General features: G+C 41.1%; 1 protein-coding gene and 1 pseudogene across 4 annotated transcripts in view; one reads left to right on the forward strand and one right to left on the reverse strand.

Annotated features, from left to right (window-relative positions):
- Positions 1 to 2,629, forward strand: part of slc25a27 (solute carrier family 25 member 27) — a 30,910-nt gene extending 28,281 nt beyond the window's left edge. For all 4 annotated transcript variants that reach the window (XM_085997084.1, XM_085997081.1, XM_085997080.1 and 1 more), the window contains 3 exons: positions 801 to 893; positions 2,111 to 2,213; positions 2,304 to 2,629. In XM_085997084.1, the coding sequence (XP_085853210.1) occupies positions 801 to 893; positions 2,111 to 2,213; positions 2,304 to 2,375 (268 nt within the window). In that variant the 3' untranslated portion in view covers positions 2,376 to 2,629. The remainder of the gene's footprint in view (positions 1 to 800; positions 894 to 2,110; positions 2,214 to 2,303) is intronic.
- Positions 2,630 to 4,115: 1,486 nt separating this feature from the next.
- On the reverse strand, positions 4,116 to 23,719 carry LOC147112627 (quinone oxidoreductase PIG3-like; annotated as a pseudogene).
- Between the last annotated feature and the right edge of the window lie 322 nt (positions 23,720 to 24,041).

The following is a 24,041-nucleotide window of genomic DNA, read 5'->3' on the forward strand; positions in this document are numbered from 1 at the left end:
CCCTGCTGAGAGGAGTTGGCTGTTAATTCCTGTCGAGCTTTGTTTTCGTGCTCTTGTGTTCCTTCTGGCTTGTAGCAACTCAAGTTTTGCAGCCCTAACAATAAAGGGAAGCTGTGCAATAAATTTTCTATGCTGTGAAAGACGCTTCAGCCAAATAAATCAGGATTTAAAAGTTAGCATATTTCAAAGAAGGTCTCTTAGACCAAGTACAACTTTATTTAACAATTTAAAAGGTGAGCTGACATATCAATTTAAAAGATCATAAAGAAGAAGAACAAATCTCTCTCTCCTCCCCATCTCTACCCCAATGCACACGTATCTACCAGTAAACTTCAGGATGGTTCAAAAATCAGCATTGGGATACTATTGTACGGCACATTTATGCACTAACACGCTCTAATGGGCTGGTCAGATGGAGATTCAGATATCCTACTCCAATGAGCAACTGATCAAAGCAGCATTACTGCAGGGAGGTGGCAAGTGGAAACAAGCTTCTGCAGTGCAGGGCTATGAGGACAGAAATGGAGAGCTATTCCTATGCTGCTGCTGCACACCTCCTTGTAGCTGGTTCAAAAGCAGCATCGGCTGAGACTTGGGAGTTAATCACTCGCTCAAACCCTTTTGATCACAGAAATGCATAGTCCAGGGAAACCAGAAAAATTGGGAAATTTAAAGGGTAATGTCACATCAATTAAAAATGGCAAAATGTAATAGTCTAAGCTACAATGACATTTTTTTTTCAGTTTTCTTTATTATGAATTAACACACTTCAAGTTTAAAAAATAACAACTTTTGTTCAGCACTTGTGCAGGTCTAGTTGCTGCTACCATGGGAACCCCTGCTGATGTCATTAAAACCAGAATCATGAGTCAGACAAGAGATAAACAAGGAAGGCAAGTACAAGTGCCCTTCTACTGTCAGGAGGTCGCAATCAGATTTTCGGGGGGTGTGGGGGATTTAAATGATGTAATACACAGAACAACATGGTGGGAGTGATTATAGAAAATAGTCTTTAAGGGTCAGGTGATGTAAGAAACCCCAAATTTAGCTTATTATCTGAATACTCTCCATAAGATTTTATAATGTGATTATGGATACTTTAGCTATAGTACCATTGTTTACAGTGTAAAAGAAAATGTGCAAAATCTGTAGCCACATGGAAAGCCCTTTTTCAGAAGCTGGTGTTCTAGCCACACTGAAAACCGAGACACTCCATTCAGTTGATGTTTGACGTGTCTTTACTGAGAGATCAGATTGGTAATATAACAACTGCATCATTATCAGAATTTAGTCTTTGGCATATTACTGGGATACAACCCTGCTTTGTGTATTGATAATCTTGACTGAAATGCTGTTTTAATTCTTCTCAAAATTGCCACATTCCTGATCGAAGTTTTTCATTCATTATGAAAGTGACTCTGCCACATCATATTATCCTTATTGCATGTTAAACAACATTGTAAATTTACAGATTAATACTAAAATATTCAAAGTATCAACATTCCCACCTCAAAAAAAAAAAAAAAAAAAAAAAAAAAAAAATTCCAGCTGCTATTTTCAGCAATAGGATGTTGCTTTGGCTATTATTAAAAAAAATTAGCTGATACAGAAGAGTTGTATAACATTTTGCTATAAAGGCCATCAAAGTAAAAAGAAAATGGGCAAATCCCTTAATTTGATTTGTACAGCCTGGCCATTGTAACCAAATGCTTGGGCATTAAGGGAACAAATATATGCATTTAAAAAAACCTGACATCTTCGACAGTAGCAGGCGTAATACAACGGCAACTTGATCACGTATTTCAGAGTCGGCACAAACTGAAAACAGCAACTTTATATCATGGCACAGAAACTCTAAACACACATTCTTTAAAATTGAACTTTTCATTTTTAACACTAGCCATTTCTTGTTTCGCTAAATAAAATTGTTAAGGTAGAAACAAAAACTTGTTTGCACCCATTTTGAATTGATCTTTACCTCGTTGTACACACCGCAATAAATCTAAAGGGTCTGTAGACAGACTTTTTTTTGTTGAAAAAACTTGATTTTTTGTTAATTGATTCCAAGAGATCTTCACTGCACTTACTTTTGTTCATTTTTTGTTATTAGGGGTTTACTATACACATCCACGATTGATTGCCTGATACAGACAATAAAGAGAGAGGGGCTGCTGTCATTGTATAAAGGGTTTCTGCCAACCTGGACAAGAATGGTAAATGTTATATAACATTTTAAGAATTTTTTTTTAAAGTTTGTGTGGAAAGTATGTTTTCTGTTAACTTGATTTTAATTTCTGTTTCAGGCACCTTGGTCATTGACATTCTGGCTCATGTTTGAACAGATCAGAAAAATGACAGGCCTCAACTCATTTTGACACCTCTTCAGATCAGAATTAACTTCAGTGAAGTTCCTTTTGAGAACTAGTACAATCTAGCACCATTCATCTTGGGGAAAATGAAGAAGTTCCACTGAAACTCTTTCACGTATGGCCACTCTGGCTATCGATCTGGATGTTGCAGTCAGCACAGATGTTTAACCTGTTAACTCCACTTAATGTTCAGTGTACTTTAGCTTCAAGAAGTTTCAGCTGTACATCACAATTATTAAAAATTTGAAGTTTTGTATTAATTTGATTGCAGTGAAAGATGTGAGGACATAATTGTAAAACCACAGAGGGCTAAGCTGATTTATAACTAGGTTTTGGCACTGCATTTGATTGGTATCCTTTACCATTCCAACACTGCAGTGCAGAGTCTATTATGGACTATTTGAATACACTCGAACACAATGCCATGAAATGAGGAAAAATTCTACGGAAACTGGAAATCTGAAATATAAAACAGAAATCACTGGATACACTCAGCAGGTCAGGCGAAAGGTCACAGACCTGAAACGTTAACTCTGTTTCTCTCCACAGATGCTGCCTGACCTGCTGAGTATTTCCAGCATTTTCTGTTTATATTTCATTAAATTAGTGTTCTTTGAGTCTTTGTGACTCATCCACGAGGTCAAGTCCAGTGCAAGTGTCACAGTCCAGAAGGGTTTCAAAGTACAGGAAACTCGATTTACCGGCACCCAAACAACCGGAAATCTCGGTTAACCGGCAAAATTCAGGAGTAGGTTCAGTTAAGTTTTTCTTCATATTAGTGGTCATTTCTTGATTCTTGGCTGTGTAATCGGGGTTTCTGCATGTGTTGCTAAGCAACAGGGACGCTTTGTCTGTGGCCGGGGTTCTTGCAGCTGTTGCTAAGCAACAGGGAAGCTTGGATTTGTTGCTGTGTATGGAGCTCTCGTACCTTTTAACTATAACTCTGTAATCCGGACTTTTTGATAAACCGGCACCACGCCGGTCCCATTTGTGCCGGATAAAAAAGAGTTTCCTGTACCATGAAGAGTTGGGAGTTCACCTGAAGGGATAATTACTAGTCCTAGCCCCTTTAGGGCTACCCCGGATCAGGCGTATTTCTCAGACATTCACTTTCAACTAAAGTTTGAGGTAGCTGAATCCTAAAGACGCTTAATTGGGTCTAAAGATCCGGACTATCTCTCCCTAAAGGAAAGGAACAACCCGAGAATATTACCATCCTCCAGATAGCACTTTTAATAAGTTTAGCTAGACTGTAACGTTCCGGATATTATGAGGGTCCGGAAAACTCCCCCAGAATTCTGCAACTCCTCACCAAAGAGTGTACAGAGATTGAGTTCATGAGTTTTTGATAACAGAAGTCTTATGTGAGACAATTCTAAAAATATATAGATTTATTAAGAACCGACATGCAATTTACAGTTGGTGAGTCAATCGCAACATTAACAGTTCCAAAAAGAGAAAAAATGCTATATTATCAGTGAATCTTACTTTTAAATCTTAACTTCACTACAGTATTACAGTTCTTAAAGTCTACAGGATATCCACCAAAATCAAATACCATGGATCCCTGAGGTACAAAGAGTTGGAGACTACAGAGCTGCCTCTGAAGCTGAGAATCGCTTTGCCCGATTAAAGCGAGTCTACTATCCCATTTGAGAGTTCAATATTTATACCCTTTTCCAGTGGTATTTCCTTTAAGGTTTTCTGCTGATGCAAGCTAATTATCTCGTCATTTTTCTGCCGACCCTTGCAACTCTTACAGCCACCTCAGCTGGTACCATTACAGAATTATGTCTCCTCTCTAGGTGTTCTAAGTTTACCATTTAAAAAACGGTGTGACGGCAGGTGTTCCTTACTTAATGTCATCTTTACGAGGGCAGATGTTCCTTATCTTATGTGCCTCTTTACAAAGTGTAAATTAGAACACCTTGTTCATGGTGAACCATTGTTTTTGTCCCCAAAGGTCAGTCTATCGGAGCCCTTCACCTTCTGTTTCAATAAGATTATATATTCAGGGTCAACAACTGTCTTATCTCAATAGCCAGAATGCTTTCACAGCTTTTTCATAAAGTTTCTAGATTTCCAAACTCAGTTTGTCCTGTTTTAATAAGGCCAGAATTCTTTCATAAGATGGTGTCTTTTTCTGAATCGGTTCTATGGCTGCTTCCTTCACACACCCACATGATAGCACTGACGTCATGTGGCTATAGGCATTCATTTGCTATGCTACTCAATTCATCATTTGCTGCTTGTTAAAGCAAATATCTATATAGATTTTAAACAATATTAACAAGAGTAATATAATAAATATTTAACTTGTAATGGACATTAACATATTTAACTGAAAAATATCTGTTAGGATAGCTAGTCTCGGTCTAGCTAGAAAATGATTTATAGTGATCAGTCTTAAAAGAAAGACAATAATCAGTTGTTTATTTCTAACCATTTACCTCCAACACCAATGACAAAGCCAAAGAATGACATTTTTTGCCTTCAGTCAGATTTTGATTTCTGTTTCAAGGTGCCTATATTTGTCCTGTTTCTCGGTCCAGGCTTTTGCTAGGGATTGGTTGTGGTCATAGTATTGTACGGTCACATTAACAACTGTCACTGCTTCTCCTTTCTGGAATATGATGTCAGATTTCCAGAGAGAACCAACTGGTGATTTTAATCTCGGTTTGATATGTGATGTCCGTCCATATTAACTTAGTCTTTCAGCCTGTCTAGGATTTTGTTAAGCCTTTTAATTTTGCCGTTTGACAAAATTACAGTTGGCAGATACATGTGAAATAGTTTCCTCAGCTAGTTTACATTTCTTGTATAAATTGTTTGCATTTGCTCTTCCATTAGGAAATGTGCATCGGGTTGGGTATAACATCTTGGCAGTAAAGCATTCTTAAATTGAGATTGGTTCATGCCACTGTTTAGATTAGTCCAGCTATTAGATGTTCTATTATTTTGATAGAAGAATCCCAAGCCTTGGCATTGAAAAGAAAGGCACTTTGTGGAATTCCACTTTCCACCGTTTAGCATACTTATCTGTTTGTTGTTTTCTGTAGCCACTCTGGTTTTTCAGTCAGCAGTTGCCCGTTGATACTTGGGTTTGCAGCCCGGTTATCTTGGCATCTGCTTTTTGTGGGATTTTCTTAAATTCAATCGAGATGTTCCTCGGTGTCCTTCAGCACTTTTAAATCTCTAAGTCTCTCGATGTTTGCATCGTTGTTGTGACCACTATACTGGAATTACACTTTAATTATAGGGTCTTCAGCTTTCTCTAGGGGTTCCGAATAATTGCTGATGGAATGTGAACTTCCAACTTGGGCAATCGCAGGTCCCTGTGTTCGGTGTATAATAGTCCGTTAATGTTTCACTGGGTAAATGCAGGATCTCTAACTGGTCTCTTGGTTATTCTATCAAGCTCAATCAAGGTGTTCTGAGATACCACTGCTAATATAAAGTGATAATATATTCTGGGAATCATATAGGTCTTTAGGATTTCAACTCTCTGTTGGCTTTTTTGTGGAAAAGTGACTGTCTTTTTGATGATCTCCAGACCAGTCTTGTTGTAGAATGATTGCATGATTAAGTACTTGGACATTTGGAGTGAGATTCACTCAGGATATCAGTATCATCTGCAAAAGCTGGAACTGTGCATTCAGTGGACCAGTTGTTATGTTTTAGAAAGGACTTCCGAGCCTTCCTTTTCTACTGACCAGAGTAGTGGGACCATTGTTTCTTCAAATAACACTGGTGATCGATGGATGCCTTGTCTGACACCTCTGTTGGCCTGTATTGGGTTGGTACTGGTGTTACCTCCTATTATTGTGCTTGTCTTTGAGTAAAATTTTCCATGAGGTGTACGAACACTCAGCAGATTTATCATCTTCAGAGTCTTGGAAATCATCTTGTGCCCCACCAAGACAAAAATGTTGGCGAGGCCTGTGACTACCCCTGCTCTTCTTGTGCTTTGCTCCTTTCATAATATTTTGACGGATGGTCATTGCAGCCCGGAGTTGAGTTCTATAATTTCACCCAGTCTTTTCAACATGATTTTAGTAAAAAGACAGAATAACCAGGGCCAATGGTAATAGGTTGCTAGTTTTCAGTATGTTTGAGTGGTGGAACTTCTGTGTTAGAGATTAAGACAGTCTGGCTTTTCTTGCTAATTATCTGCCAATTTCAATTAACTACCAGGGCATTCTTTCCATTGTGGCAGATAATTGATTCCATTGCAAATAGGAAGTGGTGTGAAAGGAAGGTTCTTTTCCTTGCATAATAGTTTGAAGAAACAAATGAACTCTGAATATTTTGGAGTTACTTAAATTTTAAGTATGTAGCTAAAGGCCTCTTTCATAGATACCTTTGCATTTCTTGTAATTCAGCATGGTTGGGAGAATCAGTCACTTTGTTAGTCACTAGAAAGTCATCTTCATTACAGATCAGAAGGCTCTTTTCTCACTTCAATAATTATCTTGCCCCTGTTTCTGTTGTTTTCCATGTATCTGTGGGCATTGGCAATCTTTTCCATAGGGAAAGTGCTATCGATGATTGGGCGAAGCTTACCTTCAGGAACAAAGTGAGGCATCGCATTTTCTGTAAATGCTCTAACCAGCTCCGCTTTATACTGAAACACAAAAAGAACTTTGCATCAGAACATCTTCCTAAAAGAACAAACTTACATTAATATAGCGCCTTTCATGTCCTTGGGATGTCCCAAAGCACTTTACAGCTGATTAATTACTTTTGAAGTGTAGTCACTATTTTGTAAGCAAACATAGCAGCCAATGTGCATGCAGCAAGGTCGTACTAACAGCATTGAGATGAATGACCAATTAAACTGTTTTAATGGCATTGGCTGAGGGAAGTGTTGGCCAGGGCACCGGGAGAACTCCACTGTTGCTTTTTGAATAGTGCCTTGGGTGCTTTTACATTCACCAGATAGGGCAGATGGACCTCTGTTGGCACCTGCAAAAATGGAGCATTCTCTCTATTCCACTGAAACCACAACCTTCTGATTCAGAGATGAGTGTGCTACAATTCAGCCACAGCTGAAATAGGTCAGTGCTGATAAAAGTCTCTGATTACTAAACACAAGGCCTTATTTCCAAAGCAATAATGTTCATACTTTAATTTTGCTAAAGTAGAACTTGCTGTCTCTTGATAAAACTTACAACTGCTGTATGAAGAGCTTAAATCTCATTCCCATATCTAGCACTATTACAAATTAAAACTGCAATGCACCACAAATTTATTTTAAAAAGTTATTAATGTACATTACACACAAGTTTACACAGCTACCGTGCATTCATGCTCTGTATTCTTCTTTAAACTAACTGGTTTGATGGCAGCCAAGGCTTCTATTTCAGTACATCTGCTCAATTGAACAAGCATCTCTCTGCTAATGTCAAAATAGCCACAAATGAAACTTTCCCAATACAGGTTGAGTGTCCTGAATCCTGCAACCTCGGGCCCGAGGCCGAGCCAGTTTTTGTGTTTTTCCTGACTTTGGAACGTGTTTCTGATGTCCAAAGTCCGGAAATATCACAACCTGGGCTCGGGCGTTTCCGGACATCACAAACACGCTCCGAGTCCGGAAATGCCTGGGCTCAGGTTGCGATATTTCTGGTTTTTGGACGTCACCTTGTAGTTCTTCTCCTCGCAGACTTTGTAGTCCTCGCTTCTTCCCAACGCATGGTAAGCCTCCCTCTCTTGTTTTTGCAAAGCAGTACTCTGTAACTGTGAGCTTCTCGGCCTGTATCTTTTGCTGCCATCTTCAAATTTGAAAAGAAATGTACAGTACTCAAAGCATGAAATATAATAAAGGTTTTTATTTGTAAAACAGTTAAGTTATGAAATATAAAACAGTAAATGAAGGCTTTTATTTGTTAAACAGAGTAAAAATAAACAGGTAGTTACAATTGGCTGGAGGTTGTGCTTGAGATAGAGGGCTCAGCTATGATGTCTGGGGCTGATGATGGGCCAGCAACAGGATTATCAAATGTGGAAATTACTGGTGTAGTTGCACGCTGTAGGTCTTGGGCCTTCTGTTGCGACATCTTTTGAAAGATATTTAATATTGTTTGTTTAAATAACTTGGGCTTTTCTTTCACTAATCTTTCCCGAATTCTGTAGACCTGCAGTATTTCTTCTTCACTTATGAAGCTTCATTGCTCTAAGGCGTGAATTAATTCTTGACAAAGATTGATTGCTTTGTCAATCGGCACTTTTTCGACTTGATCACAGGCATCATCATCATCCTCACTGCTTTCATCCTTTTCTTCTGGATGCAAAACCCTCTACATGATTTCTTCATCTGTCACTCAAAGGTTTTCATCAGCAATTAGTTTGATGAACTCATCAATATAATTTTCAGCTGCCTCGTGATCTGCTGAGGCTTTCTCACCACATACTTTCAGTTGCCTGATGCCATGACGCCTTTTAAATTTGGCTAGCCAACCAGAAGAGTACTCGCATGGAGTTTCAATCCCAGTTGTACATGGAATATTTTTAGCTTGTTGCACCACCATTGAGCCAGACAAAGGAACCTTTTCACTTCGCCTCTGTCGCCACCATTCCATCACTGCTCGATCCAAATCATCACATTTCGGCTTATGCATACTTTTTCTCTTACTCGTTATGAACATCACTTTCCGCATAAAACTTCATGAGCTGTTCTTTCTGTTTTCTAATATCATTGATGGTGGAGAGTCCAACACCATACTCCTCACTCAATCTTTTCACTGAAGCACCTCTATCTAATCTCTGAAGTAACTGAACCTTCTTGGCAATTGAAAGTGAACTACGCTTCCTCTTTCCTTTATCTGAACACATTGGGGTATCTGTTGGCCTTTTTGACATGTTTGCAATGACAACACAAATTCACAATCTTTATCTGTGCAGATCTTTAAATCGGGAAAAACACCACAGCAATGGAGTCAGGTTGGGCGGGGTCTGATAATGGGATGTAGGTGGGTCAGCTGGGGTCTCAGCATGGGGTGTAGGTGGGTCACCTGGGGTTGAGTCTGGCCAAAGGGACTTGTGTGCTGTGCAGAGTTGATTCTGGCCAAAGGGACTTGTGTGCTGTGCAGAGTTGCTGTGGACCCAGGAGCAGTGGTGCGGTGACTGAAGACCTGGCCTGGAATGGGTAGGATTGGCATTTTTATTCTTGCAATTTTTGTCACTGTACAGTAGTTAGATTTCATTTTTTGACTTCACTGGGCCCGGCTGGCGGCGGAAACGGTTTGACAGGGTGTCCGGATTCTGGAACATTTTACGGATTCCGGACGGCCCTGTCACCAAGCGTCCCGGATTCGGGAACATTCTGGATTCGGGAACGCTGGATTTTGGACGCTCAACCTGTATTAGCAAAGAGAGATCCTACTTCTGTGGCGCAGGAATGACAAAGAGGATCTGTCACCTGCAGCTACATCACCTATACCTAGGAGCAGAAAGGACACTGTTGGAAAGTACCCATTAGCAAGCAGAGTTGACTTCATTTGTGGGAATAATTGGATACAGGGAAATGTTCTGCTTAGATATTCCCCTGAAGGGACTTCAAATGTGCAATGAAAATTCACTGAATTTCATCAAGGCTCATTAAAAATATTTGTACATTAATGCACATGTATATTACATCTTCATCTAATTTCTGCGGCTACTTCTATTGTGAATAAAGTTGTAAATTACATTAAAATCATACTTTTAAGGAGCGTGACCGTAGCAGGCTAGTAAGAAGACTTCCTCTTTTGAACAGCAGTTGTTCCAGGATATCTCCGTGCACATCACTAGCTCCTAGTCCATAAAGGACCCATCTGCCGTCAGCAGCCAGGCACTTGACATTTTTCTCTCAATAGGCTCCACCAATGCAATCCAATATGACATTAACTCCCTTACCTTTGAAGAGAATAGAGCAGATTGTCATAATTTCCATGGATTAAATGGTTTAATATTTATATTATTTTCTACATAATTCAAACTATTCTAAATTGAGAGTAATTAACACTCATCCTCTCTCCTCTCCCCTCCCCCCCCCCCCCCCGCCCCCTGCCCCGAGATTGAGTTCTGCTTTTGGAAGAGTACAAATCCAACTGGAATCACGGTTAAGGTTGGTGACAATTATAGAACAAGAGCAAAGATACACCTGGCACAAATATATCCAATTCCATGAGTTTTCCCTTCATGGCAAAGTAGATGAATTCACTGCCTGATATCCATGCAAGCCCAAGATTCCAGCTTCGGTCTCAGTTTGGCCTGATTTAGTTCATTGCCTCTCCCCAGCAGTGGAGACTAATAATAGCCTCAGTGATTACTGGGTTCAGAAGAGAGAGGGAGGAGGGGGGGGGGAGTGGATGGCACAACATCAGTGAAGATTGCTGCTAAAACCTATCCAGAAATCCCTGCTATAAGCCAGTCTGTGGGCTTTGAATACAGGCATGGATCCTCAACGTGCACCAACAATGCTAATCCAACAACGGGCATTTGTGCAAAGTTACCAGAGGCTGCTACTGACTGGAATCATAACACAGCCTTCAAAATGGGATAAATTAAAATTATGAAGCAATCTTCATAGCTCACCAGCAGTAGACAGCAGAACTTGTTCTGAGAAATCCTCTTCTTTGTAGTTAAACGCAACAGATGTCCCAAGTTCTGCACACAGATGCAATTTCTCTTGGGCCCCTGCCGTTACAATGGAAATTGCTTCTGCCAACTGAGTCAGCTGAATTGCTGCTGTGCCAACACCACTGGCTCCAGCATGGATCAGCACCGTTTCACCTTTTTGCACTTTAGCTTGGGAAAAAAATAAAACAAAAATGTAACCACAGCAGTACCTGAGTCAGTGGGATGCAGTCATAACTGTAATTACAGTCAAATACAAAGAAGCAAATCTTTACTAGTAATTTATTTTATTTCTTATTTAAATGTAATAATACTATGTGCTGATGAGGAACGAGATCTATGTTAGAGCAGATTAATGAAAAATCCAGCACTGGGGTTTGTTGCAATTAAAAAAAGGTAGAGCCACTGCAGTTCTCCTTGTGTCATGCCTGTTGTAGACTAATTGATAGAGATTAATTGCTATGATTAGTCAACAACTCCATTATCATTCTATCACACGACTACCAGGATGGTAGAAGGCAAACTAGATGGACCTTGGTCTTTCTCGTCTAGCAATTCCTATGTAAACCTAACACTGGGTTGTATTAACAGGAATGGAGTACAAATCTAAGGTTTTATTTTTGCTGTGTAAGGCTATCTATCCTCAGATCATATCTAATATGTGCCACTCTGTTACTTGCTTGTTCCCTCTTAAGTACCAAAGGTTTCCAGGTATCAATACTGAACTTAAGAAAAGGCTAAGAGACTGGAATAAAAACAGAGAATGCTGGAAATACTCAGCGGCTCAGGCAGCATCTGTGGAGAGAGAAACAGAGTTAACGTTTCAGGTCGATGATCCTTTTTGAAGTGTAGTCACTGTTGTAATGTAGGAAATGCAGCAATGTGATAATGACCAGAAAAACAGTGATGTTGATTTGAGGGATAAATATTGGCCAGGACGCCAGGGAGAACTCCCCTGCTCTTCTTCAAAATAGTGCCATGAGATCTTTTACATCCTCCCAAGAGGGCAGACGGGTACTCGGTTTAACATCTCATCTGAAAGACGGCACCTCTGACAGTGCAGCACTCCTTCAGCACTGCACGAACGTGTCAGCCTAGATTTTTGTGCTCAAGTCTCTGGAGTGGGACTTGAGTCCACAACCTTCTGACTCAGTGGCGAGAGTGCTACCCGCTGATGCTGACACATTTGAACAAATAGTTTAGTGAAAAGTTTAAACTAATTAAAATTAGGTGTAGGAAGGGCGGTCTTGTCCTTTTAGGCCATAATGGCAATAGATAGTCATTTCTTAGTAACTTATTCAACACTGAAGCAGACAATATAAACGGATTCAAGATGCAAATAAATGAGTCAGCATGATGGCAAAGTGGTTACGGTTCAAGCAAGCTACAGATATTGGCCCAGAACTTCGGGTCTCCACGGGTGAATACGCACGAGGTACTCACCCGGTACTCACCCGTAAGCCCAATGGAAGTGCCGGTTCCGTGCATGCACTGCGCATGCGCGGGAAACCGGCACTTCCGTTCCCCTGAACGAAGGGGTTCAGAGTTCGAACACGTGTGCGGGAGAGGCTGTGCGTGCGCATCGAACTTACGTTTTTTTTTTGCAGGTTTTCCCGGGAGGGTAAGTCTCCAGAAGTTACACATAAAAAGCAGGCGTAAGGCCTGCTTTTTACAAGGTAAGTGGTGAATTAATTAAAATTAAAACATTTTTTCCACAGGTTTATTCTTTTTAAATACTTCAAAGCAAGGTAAGTTTATTTTTAGCCCCGTTAGAAAATAAAATTATTTTTTCAAAACTTTAAATTATTGTTTAAAATAGTTATTTAATGTAATTTATAGTTTATTTTAAAAATGTGATTTAAAAAAAAAAAAATATTTGAAGATTTAGTGATGTTTTGGGGCCCGTAGTATTTATAAGTTTTGACAGGTCTTCCCGTCAAACTTATGAATGGGCATTCCCTGCTCCGATTGGCTCTCCATGCCCCACGTGATCCCAGGGGACGCATCGAACTAACTGCGCCCCTGGGATACGCAAGCACTGCGCGCCGGCAGTTGAAACAGGCCCCGGATCGGAATTCCACGGGGGCCCACAGCTCAATGGCCGGCTTACACCCGCGGGAAGCCTCCGACCCAAATTTCTGGGCCCATAAGTTCAAATCCCAACATGGGAAATTGTGAAACTGAATTCAATAAATGTGGTCTTGCACCAGAAAGTTGCCAGATTGTCGTAAAAACGATCAGTTCTCTCTCGTCCTTTAAGGAAGCGAACCTACCACCCCTATCTCATCTGACCTATACATGACTCCAGTACCAAACTATGGGGTTAACTCTTAATACCCTCTGAAGTGACCTAGCAAATCACTTCTACCAACAATCAGTTCAAGAAAACATTAATAGCTTAGGTGTTTGAAAGCACAGAGAGAAGGTATAGACTGGGGAATTAATAATGGGGAACTGAGAAATGGCAGAGACTCTGAACAAATATTTTGTATCTGTCTTCACGGTAGAAGACACTAACAACATCCCAATAATGGATAATCAAGGAGCCACAGGGAGGGGGGAACTAAAGACAATCACTATCACTAAGGAAATAGTACTTGGTAAAATAATGGGACTTAAAGATGACACGACCCCTGGACCAGATGGCTTGCATCCCAGGGTCTTAAAGAAGTGGCTGCAGAGATAGTGGATGCATTGGTTGCAATATACCAAAATTCCCTGGACTCTGGAGAGGTCCCAGCAGATTGGAAAACCGCAAATGTAACACCTCTATTTAAGAAAGGAGGGAGACAGAAAGCAGGAAACTATAGACCAGTTAGCCTAACATCTGTCGATGGGAAAATGCTGGAGTCCTTCATTAAGGAAGCAGTAGCAGGGCATTTGGAAAATCATAATGCAGTCAGGCACAGTCAGCATGGTTTTATGAAAGAGAAATCATGTTTAACAAATTTGCTGGAGTTCTTTGAGGAGGTAACAAGCAGGGTGGACAAAGGTAAACCAGTGGATGTGGTGTATTTGGATTTCCAGAAGGCATTCGATAAGGCACCACATAAAAGGTTACTGCATAAGATAAGAGCTCATGGAATTGGGGGTAATATATTAGCATGGATAGAGAATTGGCTAACTAACAGAAAGCAGAGAGTCTGGATAAATGGGTAATTTTCCGGTTGGCAAACGGTAACTAGTGGGGTGCCACAGGGGGCCTCAACTATTTACAATCTACATTAATGACTTGGATGAAGGGACCGAGTGTAATGTAGCCAAGTTTGCGGATGATACAAAGACGGGTGGGAAAGCAAGTTGTGCAGAGGACTCAAAGAACCTGCAAAGGGATTTAGACAGGCTAAGTGAGTGGGCAAACATTTGGCAAATGGTGTATAATGTGGGAAAGTGTGAGGTTATACACTTTGGCAGGAAAAATAAAAAAGCAAATTATTATTTAAATGGAGAGAGATTACCAAATGCTACAGTTCAGAGGGACCGGAGGATCCTTGTACATGAAACAGAAAAAGTTAGCATGCAGGTACAGCAAGTAATTAAAAAGGCAAATGGAATGTTGGCCTTTATTTCAAAGGGATTGGAGTATAAAAGCAGGGAAGTCCTGCTACAACTGTACAAGGTATTGGTGAGACCACATCTTGAGTACTGCGTACAGGTTTGGTCTCCTTATTTAAGGAAGGATATACTTGCATTAGAGGCAGTTCAGAGACGATTCACTAGGTTAATTCCAGAGATGAGGGGGTTGAATTATGAGGAAAGGTTGAACAAGCTGGGCCTATACTCATTGGAATTTAGAAGAATGAGAGGTGATCTTATTGAAACATATAAGATACTGTAATTCGACGACGGAGGATAGGACGACCTTGGATCTGGACTGGAGGCGACGGAGGTTGAACAGTTTCCCGTTTGTTCTGTAAATTAGCTCCACTCCAGTGGGGAGCTTACTGAGGGCGAGATGGAGCATTGCAGCAAGGAAGATTGAGAAGAGCGTTGGTGCGATGACACAGCCTTGCTGGACCCCGATTCGTACGTGAATTGGGTCTGTGGTGGAACCGTTGGTCAGGATCACAGCTTGCATGTCGTCGTGAAGCAGGCGGAGGATAGTGACAAACTTTTGAGGGCAGCCGAATTTGAGGAGGACACTCCATAATCCCTCACGGTTGACAGTGTCGAAGGCCTTTGTGAGATCAAAGAAGGCAATGTACAGTGGTGGGTGCTGTTCCCTGCATTTCTCTTGTAATTGACGTGCGGTGAAGATCATGTCCATTGTGCCCCTTAGTGGGCGAAATCCGCATTGCGACTCTGCGACACTGAGAATTACAGTATGCAGACGATGCTTGCGTCTGCGCTCACTCGGAGCTCGAACTCCAAACCATCGTAAACACCTTCACCGAAGCATACGAGAGCATGGGCCTTACACTAAACATCCGTAAGACAAAGGTTCTCTACCAACCTGCCCCCACCACACAGTGCTGCCCCCCGATTATCAAAATCCACGACAAGGCCTTGGACAACGTGGACCACTTTCCATACCTCGGGAGCCTACTGTCAACAAGGGCAGACGTCGACGACGAAGTCCAACACCGCCTTCAGTGTGCCAGTGCAGCCTTCGGTCGCCTGAGGAAGAGAGTGTTTGAAGACCAGGACCTCAAACCCGGCACTAAGCTCATGGTCTACAGGGCAGCAGTGATACCTGCCCTGCTGTATGCCTCAGAGACATGGACCATGTACAGCAGGCACCTCAAAGCACTGGAGAGGTACCACCAACGCTGCCTCCGCAAGATCCTGCAAACCCATTGGCAGGATAGGCGCACCAACGTCAGTGTTCTTGCTCAGGCCAACATCCCCAGCATCGAAGCTCTGACCACGCTCAATCAGCTCCGATGGACGGGTCACATTATCTGCATGCCCGATACGAGACTCCCAAAACAAGCGCTCTACTCGGAGCTCCGGCACGGCAAGAGAGCCCCAGGTGGGCAGAGGAAATGCTTCAAGGACACCCTCAAAGCCTCCTTGAAAAAGTGTAACATCCCCACCGACACCTGGGAATCCCTGGCCCAAGACCGCACAACGTGGAGGAGAAGCATCCGGGAAGGCGCCGAACACCGAGTCTCTTTGCCGGGAGCAAGTGGAAGCCAAGCGCAGGCAGCGCACGTCAACCCAAGCACCCCACCCACCCGCCCCTTCAACCACCGTCTGCCCCACCTGTGACAGAGACTGTAGGTCCCGCATTGGACTAATCAGTCACCTGCGAGCTCATTTTTAATGTGGAAGCAAGTCATCCTCGGTTCCAAGGGACTGCCTAAGAAGATAAGATACTAAGGGGGCTCGACAAGGTAGGTGCAGAGAGGATGTTTTCCCTCATGGGGAAATCTAGAACGCGGGGGCACAATTTTAGAATAAAGGGTCGCCCTTTTAGAACTGAGATGAGGAGGAATTTCTTCTCTGAGGGTCATAAATCTGTGAAATTCTCTGCCCCAGAGAGCTGTGGAGGCTGGGTCATTAAATATGTTTACGGTGGAGATAGACAGATTTTTGCAAGATAAGGGAGTGAAGGGTTATGGGGAGTAGGCGGGGAAGTGGCTTTGAGTCCAAGATCAGCCATGATCTTATTGAATGGTGGAGCAGGCTCGAGGGGCCAAGTGGCCTATTCCTGCTCCTATTTCTTATTTTCTTATATATAACAGCCAAGAGAAAATAAAGTACATTCAAGGTTTCCTAAAATTAGGAAAAGAAAAATAGTTCACCACAGATGTAGTGCAGTGATGAAATTAGAGTATCACAGAAAAAGCAAAACTTTGATATTTAAGGCAGACTGTTACCCGAGGAAAGAAGTTGCCACGTCACTCAAAGAGCAACTTTAACACCAAGCCTACCAGTGATACGTTAGATATAAGTATAACTCTGCCAAGTCCAATCTTGGATAATGACCATTACTTTTTTGTACTATAATTAAAGCCAACTAAATCAGAGATATTAGTGGTCATTTTCTAGGTATGCACTGTTGGCAGGGAACCTTACCCAGCACCAGTGCCTATTCATTTTCCAATGTGCGCTGCAGTGAAGCGTCAGCATGTACTCAGAAAATTACCCTCTTAATTATTACAATCAAGTTTACTGTTGTGCTTAGGATTTAGATTATGTTGGCATTAATTTCCTACAATTGCCAATACCAGACCTTGTGATGATATTAATTGTATCATTGTAGATGTAGTCAAATTAAGCAGTGTTGGTAATATATTCGAGTGTTGTTCAGTCTTTGATATTCCTGGCAACTAAGAGGCAAGTTCCAGTGTAAGGGGTTTTAGATCGCAGGGGTTTCTCTCTCTAGAGGCCTCTCTCTCTTGCACAGTAAAACCGTGAGTGGTTCAACCCACTCGCCCCTTAGATTCTGTACTCTGGACTTTGGGGCAGGAACTACAATGTAGAGAAAACTCTTATAGACCAAGTTTAATGAAACGAAATGGAATTTTATTGCATAATGTAAAACAAATAAGAGGGTACATGGGAGGGAAAAACACAAACAAATCATAACGACACAATACTAACTAAGGCAAATACAGGCATATTATACTCTACAAAGATCATCGTGAAATGGGGAAAACACACGGAACATCGAGGGACAACAACTCATGTTAATTATACCCTTAAATGTCCACCCCCTTAAACCTATCTAGATCTGATTATGAAGGGCCAGAAACATGCTCACCAATCCAACTAGGAAGTGTAAGGTTTTGAAACAGGTCTGCGTTTGATCCTTTCAGGCGTCCTGTCTCCACGTGGTTAGTGGAGCCCCAGCAAGCTGCGCCACACCTCTCTCCTGAGGTGAGGGTTGGGGACAGCTGGACACCGGCTGACCTGGATGTCGGTGGGGTCGGGGATCGTCTGCTCGACCCCGGTCAGAGGAGCCTCGGGCTGGCCCCCATAGTTTCTTCAGTTTTTTATTGTCTCTTCCGATCCGGAGTAGGTCGATGGCCTCTCGTTTCGTCAACGGCCCAGGGTTGGTCGATGATCTCCTGATGTTTTACCCCGGGGCGGGACACCGGCTCGAACCGTCTTCTTCTCCTTCTGCTAGCAATGACTCCACCGATACGATGGTAGCACCACGATGGCTGCTTTTCTTTCTACCCCCGGGTTCCCAGATATACTTCTCATCAGAAGCCCTTATCTCGCGCCAAATCAGGTTAGTCTTTTGTTTTAATTTTGGCGGGCTGGGAGCACAATGGGGTAGTTATTATATTTTAAACTGTTCTTGGATGGCCGGTAACGGGCCATCTCTGGTCTGGAATGACCTTCATTGTTTTTAATGTCCTGGTGATGTCCTTAATGCTCTTCATGAATATGAAACTGTTCCCTTTTGTCTGGGTAAGCATTTAGATGGCCTTTATCTACAGGCCGATCTTGACTGGATCTGCATCCAATCTATATGTATATGTGGGTGTCTGGTTTCGTTCTCTCAAACAGCTTCCAGAACTTACTGTGGGCTGAATCCACAAAGCTGTCTGAGGACTGCAGGAACCATTTTAAAAAGCGTCCCAATAAGTTGGTCACGGGGTCTGGTGGCCATTTTGAATGCCCCTTTTTCCTGGGCTTCTTTTAAAATGGTCTTTAAAATCATGGCCTCTTCTGCCATTCGACCCTTTATAATATAAAGTTCAATTTTGCGAATCCTACACCAGTTCACTTAGTTTTGAACTGTGGTCTTGCTGCTGACATACCTGGCTTGTTCAATAAACTGGGTTATGTAAGATAGTACAAAGTGAGCTAATTGAGCAATCATATGAAACCAGTGAATCCTGGTAGACAACTAGAAAATGGGAAACATAGCTTACCTATTGGAATTTTTCCAAGTACATGATTTCCTACATAATGTGGGTATCATGAGGAATTTAGCATTTACATTTCTTGTATATTGGTAGCTCATAATACTGGAATTTGGATTTCCCAACATATTGGGAGCATTCAAGTTGGGATTCGACCTTTAGAGAGGCATAAATCTTGTGATGCCAATAAGACAACCATGTAATTCTAACAGTAGAATTTTGCTAATGGAATTTGAACTCCAGCTGAGAAATCAAGGATTGATCTTGCAAAGCTATATGAAAAGTATGTGTTCAAACAATCATGCTGCACTGAGTAGCACTACTTACAAAAAGGGTCAATATGCTGCTTTGTGCAAAGACTGAGTTGGGTGGAGTGACAAACAGCACAAACTGACAAAAGGTCATCGACCGGAAATGTTGCCTGTTTCTCTCACCTCAGATGCTGTCTGACTTGCTGAGTATTTCCAGCATTTTCTGTTTTTATATTAAATAAAATTCCTGGCCAATGTACTGATTCCTTAAGATTGCTCTTGCACAACTTCAGAACACTTGAGGGTGGTTAGATGATAGAGACCATTTGGGTCTTGCAACTGGCAAGATAAAAATATGGAGCAGGCCCAGAGGTCTAAGCCTGGTTAAACACAGCTGCACTTTTAACAGCAGAATACATAGAGCCAGATTTTGCTGTTGCAGGGCATCTAACAGCGCCTGCTGTAAGTTAGACTTGCCCCTGCACCCTTCATCCCAAAACATTTTTGCCCACTAAGTTACTGAAAGTGCGAGCTGATAACATTGCAGCGAGAATGTATCTGGGACCTGAGTGAACAGGGCAAGCAAATGAGATTGAAAGATTGAGAAATAAACAGTGGAAGGACCAAGAAGGAAGTGTAAATTAGAGCAGGCGAATTCAATGTCAAATCCGGTACAGAATGAGAAATAAAGAGGGAAAGAAAGATTGGATTGAGAGAGAAAAGTAAACTAAAATTTTTAATGACTTTTTTTTTTAATCTCCAATTAAAATCTGAAGGAATGAGACTCCACACTTGTAATAGTTAATTTTCAGTGCCAAAGAGGTCGATTGACAATTAAATCATCACATTATTAAAAGAGTATTTACAATTTTAATGCCGCGACATATCATTCGGCAGTGGGTTTAGTTTGTAGCTACTGCACAAATATAGCAACTTCACGACATTCAATGCTTGCAGCGAAATGCTGTTTCTGTGAAGCTAACGGTGGAACGGCACAACTTGAACAACAACTTTTGGATATTGGCATTTAACCATGCACCTGCCCTTTGCCTGAAGTTGCTGTAACATTTATGTATAAAAAACGGCGACGCCATTAGTCTCACTTATTTTGACAGCAAAATCTGGCACTGTGTGCTACGTGGTATGACACTCCTGTTACAGGCATCATTTGACTTACTATGAACAATGGCATGGCAGATCTACTAATATCACAATGAGACCTCATTAGTTTTGCATTTCATCCAGCTAAATTGTTAAAATGATAATTATCATAATGACTTTCAGCTTTAAGAAAACAAAATGCAGCTTACATAACAGTGTACTCGGTAGCAGATGTAACTTGTTTCATTCATTTGCGGATAAATGAATATTTTGAGTTTCTTTTACAATGATTCAATATGTAAAGTGTACATTACAGGAGTTTAAAATCCTATATTGCTTTGGAAAACAACAAACCCTGGGGGTGAAATTCGCCTTGGGCAGTAGCACAAAATGGCCGAGAGTGAATCATCAACCCGTTGTGCACTCCGCCCGATTCATCTTCCCATTGAAGTCAATGGAAAAGAAAATTGGGCGGAGTTTAAAACAGGCTGCTGATTCACGATCACCCATTTTGCGCTGCTGCCCTAGAGGTCACCCCCATTATGATGATAATAGAGTATCCCAACAATCATCTTCATCACACTTTAGAAAAGTTAACAGAAAGCAAGTTATAGATGATCCTTTGTTCTGTTTATCTTTGAGGGTGCCAAAGAGAATGAGTTATATCAGAGGTTCTGGTACAATGTGTGTTAATGAAGGCCTACTGCACTGTACTTAGAGTACAGAAAGGATTACATATACACCTAATTGGTTTGACTTGTATGTACTTGACTGGTCCAAAGAACACTTAATAATGGCCTGAACATCCATAAGTTAAAGTAACCATATCAACCAAGATTACAATTACATCTAAACCACTTGAATATTTTTAGTTCACAGAATAATACTGATTAACCATTTGACCGCACACATCGCAGTCCTTACATGCTCAGTGAATATAGATCTCTTCTTACCTACAAGATGCAGCTGCTGATAGGCAGTCAGCCAAGCCTCAGGAATGGCTGTGGTCTGACTGAAGGTCATGTGACTCAGTATCGGCATCAGCTGATCTTCAGGTGTTATGACACACTCTCCATACCCACCACCTACCAACAGCGCCATCACTCTAGCACCAACAGAGAAGATGCCCTTACAACCAGGTCCAAGGCTGACCACAGTTCCTGCAGCTGCCAGGCCAAGTACCTCATTTTCTACTTTGGCAGAAGGGTACTTTTGTTCTCTCTGCAATGTTAAAGCAGCCAAGACTTCAAATGTCAATTTCACAATCTTAATTTCCAGTGGCGGAATTCTGATATGCCGTGGTTCGGACTGCACGCAACTTCTAATCAAGCAATATTTATGCATAAGTATTGTTAAATATTTGGAGAGAAGAGAAAAAACATAATTATAAAGAAAGAAAATGGTCTGAAATAAATTTTTGAATGTATAACTTACAAAGCTGGAAAAAAAATAATTCCCAGAGCAAATTATATAATTTAAAATTGTTATACAAGGCCTGTTGGAGTTTATTAATCTATGAGTCTTTCATCATCCGCACTGAAATGTAAGGCAGCTTTACAATATAACTGCATACAAACACAATAATGCTTAAATCAGGAACATGTCTATCTTTTCCCAACAGGACAAAAGGGGCACTGGGCAAAAATCCAAATGCCTGGTCAACACGGTTTCAGCCACTGGTGACCATAAATTATGGTAGCTTTTGCCACCAACAGAACTGTTTATATTGTTGGCAGAGTTGGTGCTACCTCCAGAACTGCAATTGAAATCAACTTTAAGTAGGTCTTGGAGCTTTTAGAAAGAGAGCTCTGTCTCACTTGTCTTGTGGCAATGCCACTGAAGTTAGCTGGGGCCATCGTCATCATCCTCAAACTCTTGACTACCTGGAAGTTGATGGTCATCTTATGAAGTTCATCCTCCAGTGCCATTTATGTCATTTACATACAACAGTGTTGCCATTGCACTTTCAGAATAAATCCGCCCAAGAGAGCAGGCTAGATTTTTCACTCAAGTGTTTGGAGTGGGGCTTGAACCCATGACCGTCTGACTCAGAGATGAAAGATGCTACCACTGAGCCAAGACCTGATGTAATATTCTAAAAGCACTTTTCCAGCTTTTAATTGTGTCTGTAACATTCTATGTGGACAGCTGGTAAGATGACTGACCTGCATGTTGAATTCCAGTTTTTATTTTCAGTGGTGTGAGCGCCAGTGGCCTGACACCATACAGGCCAGCTACGTGTTTGTTGCCCAATGGCCCAGACGCACCTTCCACAGTCACTAGGTAAGATCCGGCAGCCAGAAAACAAAGTTGACAAACAAGTTAAAATTTGCACGTGCAAATTTTAAGTGCAATGGAATCTGCTCCACAATACAAACGGGATGAATCCCACAGCACTGGGAACCTAAGCTATATTACTTGAAACAGTTCTCCCATAGAAATGCAGCATAAAAGTAGGGAGTTACTGCGTCTCATTACCAATCTTCTATTGCTGTAAGCCTCTTGTGGCCCGAGAAATTGTAATTTTGAAACAGCTCTGGTGAATGTTACAAAGCCATTTTCCAGTACAATTAGAGGGTACAAATAATCTTGTAGCATTGCAAACTTTTGGAAAATTATTTCTCTGATCTGCAAGTAAAGCATAAAATTCTGAACAACTGTCCCAGCAAGTTGAGAGTTGTGTATTGGAACATCCATTGCTAACACCTTAGCGATAAGTCTATATTCTTATCGCAGTGTAATTGTCTCAACACAATAGTCAAAAATTATTGTTCTGGTATATTGAATCAAAACTGCTTCATAATAACTAGTGATTTAATCAACATATGGTACGCTAATGCAACCAGGTTTGGCACTAGACAATATGATGATTCATAATCATAACCATGGCACAATTGCCAGTGGTAATATATTGCAATTAGCAGTCAGGATAAGTAAATAGCACCACTCGTGAGATGATTCCAGCAGAGTTTATATCTACTACCATGGGGAAAAGAGAGAGATCTTCATGCAACTGATATGTATTTACTTCTTGTTTTGAATCTTAGTTCATTATTAGTGTAAATGATCTGGCACTGTGCAACATCCTGTGACAAGTCCTACAGATTTCTGTGCTTACTGCATGTAATGTGACTTGCTGCATAATTACTACAATTTTGCATTAAATGTCTCGGGCAGTAAAAATGCCAGTTTCTAAGTGGACCTGGACAATAACCAAATCTCTATCTTATGAGGTTACTCATTTCAGCCTGAACAAAGTAAGAGTCTTTCACTCTCTAGATCATGCTCTTCTCCAATGCTATATTTCTTGCTAAAATAAAGTCCCTAAAGTGTAAAAAGCAGCTGGCTTTAACAAACAATGCTACAATAACATCCTTAAGTAACACATTACAAAGTGTGTGGTTGGAGTGCAAAAAAAATTACCTGCAGTAAATTAGACCTATTCAAAGCGGTGGCAAAAACTTTCATCAGGACCTCTGTCTTTTGGCTCTGGTCTAGGTACTTCTTTGATGAAAAGATTTTCTGGTCCACCAGGCTGATCAAAATATACTACCTTCATCTTGTGCTATAATAAATGCAAAAGATATTGTTTAAATTTGAATGTTTATTTGTCATAACACAACGCCACATAATTCATTGTTTTCCATATTATGGTTTCATTCAAGGCTTTTTAAAGCCATGGCGCTAGTAACCAAATAAGATATGCAATCAAGTGACTGTGATTTGTGTATTGCAAACTTTTATCTTTAAAAATGTGACATTTGTTAAAGAACAGCTCAATAGCCACATGCAGTAAAGCATTCTGGGAAAGAGATTCAACTCACAGCTGGCCATTTTACACCTGAAAAATGTGGCCAACAGTTGAAAATTGGGGGGCGGGT

This window comes from Somniosus microcephalus, chromosome 9 (genome assembly GCF_052327205.1).
Source record: "Somniosus microcephalus isolate GS21.2 chromosome 9, FLI_Smic_1.0, whole genome shotgun sequence".
Taxonomy (NCBI): Eukaryota; Metazoa; Chordata; class Chondrichthyes; order Squaliformes; family Somniosidae; genus Somniosus; species Somniosus microcephalus.